At 48.1% G+C, this 9912-nt stretch overlaps 1 protein-coding gene across 1 annotated transcript; it reads right to left on the reverse strand.

The window, feature by feature from the left end:
- Positions 1-8021: 8021 nt before the first annotated feature.
- On the reverse strand, positions 8022-9417 carry LOC124669521 (heavy metal-associated isoprenylated plant protein 35-like). The gene is made up of 3 exons (XM_047206127.1): positions 9302-9417; positions 9099-9174; positions 8022-8965 (listed from the first exon to the last, which is right to left on the reverse strand). Exons 1-3 carry the CDS (start codon positions 9335-9337, stop codon positions 8022-8024), a joined length of 1056 nt encoding a protein of 351 aa, XP_047062083.1. The 5' UTR covers positions 9338-9417.
- Between the last annotated feature and the right edge of the window lie 495 nt (positions 9418-9912).

Consider the following 9912-nt stretch of genomic DNA (forward strand, 5'->3'; position numbering starts at 1 on the left):
GTGAGCGGGGCTACATCAGATGGCTCGTTAGTTCGACCAACGGTCACGCTGAAGCGTGTGCTTGAGGTGTTTGTTGGGCTCCCCGTTTGTCATAGGGCGACCTGGTGATACCTTCGTACCTAGCTAGTGAGATGTTGTTTGTGTTTTTACTGCATAAGAGCATCACTAGTAGTACCCTCAAACCCTCAAATCCTCAAACGAGTCTAAGGGTTGAGAATTGATATTTTTTAGCACTTATAAGGGTTGAAAAATAGGGCAAATACTAGAACTCTCAAACCCGTAAAAAACGGTTATTTCCCACAGCGGAGGAATAGGGGTTGGGGTTGTTTCCCCTCTCCAACCTCACTTTTAAAGGTTGGGAGGGCAACCCAAAATTATTTAGGGGTTTAGGGGTTCTAATCTTTGCGTTTTTTTCATTCTAACCCGTAGAAAAAACGGTTATTTATGAGGGTTTGAGGGTTTAAGGGTACTACTAGTGATGCTCTAAGGATATCTCCAGCAACTCGATGTAAACGGGCCAACCTAGTCCATTTTGATGCACAAGGACAAGGGACAACCAGCGGTCCGACGCAAACGGAGCAATGGGCCAAAAGTTGGCCCGAGAGGGACGGCCGATTCGGCCATTTCTCTAGGGACAGGCCCGGGCGAGTGCCGCGTCGACACTATTTCGCACACGTTGGGAAGCGCGGGAGACGAAGACAAACCCATTACTCTGGACCCCACTCCCCTCACCACCCAACCGGCACACTCAGCTCCCTCAGAATCTTCATGTCCGTCTCTCCTCCTCCTCCCCCTCCACCTGGCGGCCTCCCCTCGAAGCAGAAGATTGAGCATGACACTGCCGTAGTGTTGATCATGCTCTTGGGCATGATCTGGAAGGTGAACAACACAATGGCATTGCCATAGTTTTGTTCATGCTCTTGGGCATGGTCAGGATGCTGATGAACACAATGGCAGTGCCATAGTGTTGATCATGCTCTTGCTCATGCTCTGGATGGTGATCAACACAATGACATAGTTGCATAGTGTTGATCATGCTCTTGCTCGATCATGGTCAGGATGGTGATCAACAGATTGGCAGTGACATACATGTTGATCATGGCACTTACACGAAGTTTCTTATCTGCCTAGGTCCCGAAGCTGGAGTGCGAAAGGGTCGGCAAAGGGTGGTTCCCTCCACTAGGCTACCAAGACTTTCTTATCTGCCTAGGTCGCGAAGTTGGAGTGCGACAGGGTCAGCAAAGGGTGGTTCCCTCCACCAGGCTACCAGGACAACATCGTCCTCAACCGGTGGACGAGCGCTCTGAAGTCGGTGGTGCGCGGGAGGGTGGAGGTTGTGCTCATGCCACCTCTCACCGTCGGCCGCCAGCCTAAGCTGGGGCACATCACTAGGGCCCTCATCCCGCGGAGTTTCTACGTCCAGCTCAATACGGACGACCTCCACATGATCGTCGTCCCGCCATGGTTCCCGGACGCGCTCTGTGAGTGGATCAATATCCCACTGCCTCGCATAGTGGCCTTGTCTGTCTGCCGGTTCTGCGACGAGTGGGTGCAGGTCACCTACCATGGTGGGAAGGTCGTCTTCGGCCGGAACTGGGCGCAGGTGGTCTACAAGTACGATCTCCACTACGGCGACGTTGTGGAGTTCAAGTTGCAGGCATTCACCTTGAACATGATCATCTACAAGGCGGACCGCTCCATCGGCAGGCTCTAAACCTGCCTCGAACACGGCTATGCGGCGGCCCTCCTATTACATGTCTGTTTATTCTGTCTATTATTAGTTGTAGTGGTGATTTAAACTTATGGGACATTGACTAGTGTTTGATCATGGGTTCTAGGACTTATATTACCCTGAAACTTCCTTCCTTTTGATCAAGGAGTTCCACGGGCTTACACTGAAACTTCATTGCTTTTGCTCAAGGCATCTTTCTAAGCCCTAACTAGGGTGATTAGATTGGAAATTTAGCTAAGCACGTGCATTTGCTACGGTCTTGGTAACAGCTAGATAGAGATAATAGCACCTTTATGAAGAGGGAGGTAACAACATCCCTGCTTAGCACATAACCAAACAACCATTTCTTTCCTCGTGAGCTAACATAGCACACATTGTTGCCAACCAATCACTGAACCGAAACTGCACGATAAAATTTTGTTGGCATCTAAACGTAGTGCACAAATATATCATGTCTTCGTTTCATCTCATACAGCATCCAGCGGGGGCCAGAAGTAGATACGGGAAAATTCGTCCAACCAATCATGCCCGTAGTAGTGCAACGAACGGTCACAGTGTTACCGGTGTACGCGTACAGTACGTTCTACGAGTAACCGCTCCATCGGGCGTCGCCTGAGGACGCAAAACAGCATTAATGCGCGCACTATGCGGTAGGAGCAGCTAGCTAGGTGGTAGATAGTAGATCCTGCCATGGGCATTGAATCGCCTGGCAGGCTTGTTCCCTCTGCATCGATCCGTCGATCGATCGATCACGAGATCCTCGTCTCTTCACGTACTAGGCATCTGCATTTGCATATGCAGAGGTGCAGAGCTCGCAGTCGCAGGAGTACAAGCCAAGCACCACCTGCAGTCGCGAGATCGCAACGGACACGCGCTACCCAACGAAACGAAACCCGACGCGCGCACGTCACATCGCCGCCACGCTCGATGCAGGCTCGTCGCAGAGCGCCTGCCACGGCCACCTGCGCGCCATCAATGCTCCGCCCGTCGCCTCGCCGCCGGCGGTTGCCGCTGCCCGTCGCCGCCTGTAGCACGTAGTGCGCGCGCGCCTGCGCTCGGCGGAGCACGGTGGCGGACCCAGTAATTTTTCAAATATTTTCTGAGAAACTTAAATTTCAACTTCAAATTTTAGAGAAACTATATGCGTTGGATCTTGATTGGATGGATTGCTCACGTAGGTAAAGGTGCATGGTGAAGTGAAGACTGGATCTCAGTCCGCACCACCGGTGGCGGCGCGCGTCGCGAGGCGGCCGCGTGCCGAGGTTCGTTTCGTCCGTCTGTTTGGACCGATCGAGCGAGGCTGCGTCGCCCCGAGAAGAAGATGCGCGAGCCGCCAGGACGAGATCACGAGACGAGAGGACGTGACGGCGCAGCGGCGCCCGTGGCAGTCCGGTCAAACCGCAGCCAGCCAGCCAGCCAGCCTCCGGCTCAGGCAGATAGATTATTTTAGCTCCACTCCCTACATTCTGCACGCTGCGCCACACTGACGGCCAACAGCGCAGGTGCGGCGAGCGTATGTAGCTAGATTCGGTTAGGGTTCAGTTGACCACAGGCCGCTTCAGCCGATTCCTCCGAGCCATGGCTCGGGTCTCTCACAAGAATCAACACTGTTAATTTTCAGAGCTTCTTTGGACCGGAGGATTGAAAACAGAGTAATACTGTACAAAAACTCACAGATTTGTAGTCACTCCGTTCCGATGAACAAGACAACCTCGTTTTTCATGTATAGTTCACAATTATCATAATTAGACAATGTTTCCTGCTACGAATTCAATGATAATAATTATGTACACTATAATTAAGGTTTTGTTGCTTAATTTTTTGGATTAAAGTTATCTTTCGTTCCTGGCGATGGAGGTGTCGCTGAACGACGTCCCGCCGATGCCGTTCTAGGCCGGCCTCCACTGGTCGAGGACGGAGTGGGAGCGCGCCAAGGCAGAGCGCCAGGAACACCTACTCCACCAGCTACGCTCCTGCAATGGCAGGAGGCCTCGCGCCGGCGGGAGGAGGCCACGGTAGGACAACAACGGCGGGGAGGGCTGCAGCCGCGTGCCGGACGACGACGATGACTGCAGTGACTACAGTGCATTCTACAAGCAGCCTATAAATATATCCATTTAAGTTTTTATGTAGCCTACACTACGTCAAATTCGAATAAATCTATGGAACTCGCCTATAATTAATGAAAACATCTCAATTAGCCTAAATTTTAGCTGAATTTTGCTATATTTTGAATGAAATTGGATTTTAATTCAAACCTCCAGCCTTCCTAGTTGGAGGATCAACCGGGAGTTCGGCCCTCCCAAGACTAAAATTGCCTTAAATCTAGCGCTATTTTGTGCCAAATTTCAGCCTGAGGCGCCAACGAGTGAACATACTCTAAGATTCTAGAGTTAAGGTGGAGTGTGGTATTGACCTTGCTATCTCCATTTCGGCCGTGAAACATTTTTCCGACGCAAAAATTTGTGACTGTGGCTTGCCTAAAGTTCAACCACAAAAAGGATATTAAGAAGATGGGTTAGATTTTTCGTTAAAGGTTTGGAGAATGCCATTTTTAGCTGAATTTTTTATGAGGGTTAAATTTATCAATTCAGCCATAATGAGAGGACGTATAGTAATGAGAGTTCCTTGGTAGTTTGAGCATTAGAAAAGCTATGTGGGATCGACGTGTAATCGAGTTTAGTACAATGAGCAAATTACTTACATTGTAATCTTCAAAAGAGCTGCTGGTTGGAGAGGGAAGTTTCTTAATCATGCTGCTAAATTAGAGCTGGTTTGGAGTGTCCTCGCCAGTATTTCTCTTTATTTATTTAGTGTGATCAAGTTTTCCAAATGGGCTATTACTCTTACTAATTATGAGGGATAATTATGAGGGACATCATAAGTATCACTTAGCTAACTGGGGGTAGTCACTAGGAAAAAAGAGTATGGAGGCTTAGGCATTCCTGATTTATCAGAGTTGAATATGTGTTTGCTAGCCTCTTGGATTAAAAAATATCACTTAAATGAGAACAAGATGTGGAACAGATAATTGACAACAAATATAGTGTTACCAACCCTAATTTATTCTCTTGCTCATCTAGTGGTGCCTCTCCCTTCTGTAAAGAGGTTATGTGGGCTGCCAAAGCAACTAAGATGGGTTATCAGTGGAAAGTAGGGGATGATAGAAACATAAAATTTTGGGAAGATCATTGGTTTGGGTCTTGCAGTCTGGCTATTCAATATTGGGAAGTCTATTCCTAGCTAATGAGCAGAATAATACCATTGCTGCTCTTTGGGATGGGGTTTCTTTGAAAGTAACCTTCAGAAGATGTTTTGACCATAGATTGATGATGCAGTGGCTGGAAATTCAGCAAATTGCACAAACCATTGCTTTGAATAATTTGACAGATGCTTTGATTTGGATGTGGGAAGCTAATGGGGTGTATAGTTTGAAATTCATTTATGCTGTGATTAATTTTGGTGGGATTAAGCCTGTTGACATTCATTGTGTTTGGAAAATTAAAGTTCCCCCAAAAATACATTTTTTCTTTTGGTTGATGTTCCATAATAAGTTGCTCAGTAGAGATAACTTGATCAAGAGACAGAATGTTGATGATTTGACTTGTGTTTTTTGTAATGAAATTGAATCATGTCAGCATCTTTTCTTTGACTGTGTGGTTGCTTCCAATATGTGGAAGGAAAGTTGTTCAGTCTTGGGGGGTACAATTAAATTTCAAACCTGTCTGATATTACCCATCTTTGGAATGAAAAGAAAAAGAACAACATATATAATATGATCTTTGCTGCTACCCTGGGAACTATCTGGCTTACCAGAAATGATCAAGTGTTCGAACGTTCTCAATGGTTTGGTATGCAGGTGATGTGGAGATAAGTGGTCTACAGTTGTACTCAGTGGAAAATCCTACTGAAGGAAGAAGGAAGAGAAGAGCTGAATCCGCTGTTGAGGAAGCTGGAGATGCTGGCTCGGCTGCCGCCGCTGCTTTCATGGCTGGAGCCTGGCCGACACCTCAGAAGAAGGCGAGATCAACTCTGGAGGTTTGCGACATGAACAACACAAGGGGGTTTGGCTCGATGTTGATTACGACTGAAGACCTGGCGAGGACCCTGCAGGCGGAAGCAGACTTCAAAGTCCTTGATCGTGCTGTTGGTTGTAGATGTTGTTTTCATTTAGCCCCTTGTCGCTTTATCAGTAAAACCCCTAGTAGGTTGATCTGTGTCTTAAACCTGGTCTGTGTGTCTTGGGTGAGTGTTAGCGGTTTGTAAAGTATAACTCTGGATGTTGTTTTGGGTATGAGGCTTCTATAAAATGGAGCCGGAGTTTGAAGCCATGCTTTTCTAAAAACAAAACATGTCCTCAATTAATGCTGGTCTAGTCTGTTCATATCGGTTCCATTTCTTTCTTTGCCCATCAAATCTCTAAGGTCTGAGTGTCAGTCTTCAATTTGCAAAAAAAAAAAAGAGTGTCATTCTTCAACAGATACATATAGTGTGACAAAACATCAACATTTCATGAAAAATACCGAGTTGCACCCGGGTGTCAGTACACCCAGTTTTTCTAAAAAATAGAAAAATCTACTTAAAAGTTTCAATAAAATGAAATAAAATTTTGCATGTAGATATTATATATTTAGATGTTTACTTTTGTAAGTTTGCACGGAAAATACGATTGTTTGTGTCCTACACGAAAATGACAAAATGTGCAAATGACACTATAATGGTTGGTTCCGTACTGAAAACAAAAATAGGGAATTTCAGTTTCACATTTTTGTGTAGGTCACATATGACTTTTTTTTCCCTAAAATCTGCACGAATAAATATCAACATAATATATACATACGTGCATTTAAAAAAAATAAAAAACTTTGAAATACTTCCCCTCCAGCATTTTTTAGAAATTTCGTTGACATCCTTCCACTCCAACATTTCGTCTGCGTGTGTGTAGCCCTATGTACATGGTGAAGAGAACAATGTACGCTTGTGTTGTCAGCCAGTAATTGCATAGCTGTTCGTCTCATGTAAATGAATCCATCTGTGCTCGTACAGAACTAAGTAGGAGTGGTACCAGTACGGCTTCCTTAGAAAAATGGTACGGGTACGGCTGCTACTATACTACTAGGGCTATTTTCTACTGGCGCAATTACACCAAGCAGTCCGGGAACTCTAATTATACCTCTTGAAGGTGCAACACATCAGTCTACAGTATACTCTTCCATCTTGAAAATCATGTCATTCTTGATAACTGATATACTCTGCAAATGTTACATTTGATCAAACTCCATCAAATTTCACCAGTGATATACCTGCAAGTGTTACATTTGATCAAACACTCTTCATACGACGCTGTTCCATGTAGTCTTGTGCGATCTAGGATGCACACAGTGCACCTAATTAAAAATAAACAATTTGAGGGCAATGGGATTAGGAGGACAGGTAGCAGTAGGACTGCTACTAATTTAAACAGCTCCCCGTACCTACTGATTTGACCACCACCATTGCTCCATCATTACGGAGCACTCCCCTAATCAAATCAAGCGGGGCACGGAGCAGCACAAAGCAGTGCATACAAGAATCATCATTGCGTTTAGTACAATTGACAACTCCTTGAAACCATACTTTAGTTTGCAGGGCAATCATCGTAGCAGGAAAAACAAAAAGCCTGTGAGCCAACATGCCAGCTTAATTAGCCTGGCCAAAGGCTCATCTTTGCCAAAGTGACCCCACTTCTCTCACTGGCCTGGCCTGTCAAATTTAAACTAGAGATCACTATCTCACCACCATCACAAGATCAGCTCATTTTGATGCAGAGTCTAAGGGTAAAATCTCCATTTTAAAAACAATCAGCTCATCACAACAAACAATCAGAGAATTCAAATACTGCACAACTGACCAATTTCTATACTAGTTTCTGTGTGACCTTGTTGAGTTTGCTGAGAATTTATGCATCAGAGGTTTTTTTATTGTTTGTAGAGATGGGTTCTATGCAAAGTTTGCAAGATATCCAATACATATATGAATTTTTTTCAAAGGATATTAAATCGTACATTATTGAAATAAGCTGCAAAAATATTGCTAAAATACTCATGTCATTACATGACGAGCCAATCTAGATAAAAATTGTCAAGAAAAAAAGACCGGTCAATATGAACTTTGACCACCTAATTAACAGTACTCCACTCCACTCTACCTAGTAACCACGAGACGAGGCTTCTATTACGAAGCCTCCCCTTTTAACTACAGCTCGGTCCCGTGCCGGCGGCGTCCGGCGAGGTGGACGCAGCGGCGGCGGTCACATGAGGCTACAAGAGTTGGGGTTCTCCTCGTTGAACATGTTGTTGTACGACTCCTGCGGCGGGGACGACCTCATGCCGGGCGGGCCGTACATGAACTCCGGTGGCGGTGGCGGCATCATCATGGGCGGGTACGGCGAGTAGCCGTACGGCATGTGCGCCGGCGGCGGCGGCGGGGGCACTGGCTGCATGGACGCTACCGGCATGGGCGCGTAGTACGACACGCTCGCGCTCGGGTGCGCCATGTTGTAGCTCATCACCGGCTGCGGCGCGTAGTACGGGAACCCACCGCCGTGTGCATGTGCGCGGTCAGGCCCCGGCGCCGGCGCTGGCACTGGCATCATCGCCTTCTCCTCCTGCGGCTGTGGCTTTGTCTTCTGCTGCTGCTGCTGCTGCGGCGGCAGCGGCTTTTCCGCAGCGGCGTCCACATCGCCACCGGCGTCCTTCTGCTTGTTCTTCTTCTTCCCCTTCTTGCCGCCTGTCTTCTCGCCGCCCGCCTCCTTGGCGTTGGCCTCTTTTGCCGCCGGCTCAGGCGAGCCCTTCTCCTTGTTTTCAGGCAACTCGCTCTCCTTGGCGTCGTTCTTTGGTTTCTTGGCCTCTGTTTTCTGTGCTTTCTTCTCCGAGACCTTGTCCTCCTCCGGCTTCTTCTCGGAACTCTTGTCCTTCTCCGGCTTCTTCTCGGAGTTCTTGCCCTTCTCCGAGCTCTCGGGCGATGCCTCCTCGGCCGCCTTATCTTTGCCCTTGCCTTTCTTCCCGGGAGACGTGGCGGCAACTGCCTCCTCGCCCTTCTCCTTCTTGGGCTCGGCAGGTGCCGGTGCCGGCACGGGCCAGACCGCGGCCTGCTTGCCGGACTTGAGCAGCCGCCTGACGAGCGCGTCGGCGGCCACGCTGCCGGTGACCGTCACCTTGTGCTGCGCCGCGTCGATGGTCACCTTGTACACGCCTAAGAAATCATCCACAATCACATGCATTCGGTTAAAACAAAAATCTTCACACCAACAAATTACTAGAGAGGAAGGACGAAATCAATTAGAGGCCGATGAATCGACCGAAGCCAGTCATGAAGCTGTTGGTACCTTCGATGGCGAGGAGCACCTTCTTGACCTTCTTCTTGCACCCCTCGCAGTGGATGGAGACCCTGAGCACGGTGGTCTGCATTCAACCAAGCACAATGTCAGCTAAACAGCCTCCCTATGATGATGAAGAAGCAGAGCACATCCATGGAGGCAGGCTACGCTAGCTCCGCCCAGCTCGACCAAGAGCTCTCTGTTGGACTCACCGTGTAGTGCAGTGGCTCTGCCTCCTCTGACGCCATGGAGAGAAAGGGAGCTAAAGCTACAGGGACAGGGTGGAGCTGGGGTAGCTGAGCTGAGCTCACTGGCTGGCGGCGGCTGGGCCGGGTAGCTTCTGGTGAGAGTGAGTGTGAGTGGGAAGCGGAAAGAAGAGGGCCTTGCTTGACTAGGCAGCTAGACTTTTATAACGGTGAACGAACAAGCGTAGGAGCTGGATCCGCCGCCGCTGACGCGTGGGGCCTGGACAACCGGTGCCACGTCACTCCGGCTAGCTCGCGAGCGTTTGGCAGCGACGTTGACATCAGAGCAGAGCCGCACCTCCACATCATTGGCGCCGCTTGGCGGATGACATGGACGCTCATGGCGTTCTCCTTGCTTTCGCTATGGAGTAGAATACATCGGGGTCACCGAACTCGACACCCTTGCCCGCCTCAGTCACGTACATATGAATACACATTCTACGGTAATTAAATATGGCAGAAAGACCTATCGACGGTCAGTGGATTGTGTTGAGCAGCGTATTTTTTGACGTGGCAAATAGAGGACCTAGATTTTAGACCCGTAGGCATTTTTTGCGAAAAAACCCTCCAATCTATCC

Source organism: Lolium rigidum, chromosome 7 (assembly GCF_022539505.1).
Source record: "Lolium rigidum isolate FL_2022 chromosome 7, APGP_CSIRO_Lrig_0.1, whole genome shotgun sequence".
Classification (NCBI taxonomy): Eukaryota; Viridiplantae; Streptophyta; class Magnoliopsida; order Poales; family Poaceae; genus Lolium; species Lolium rigidum.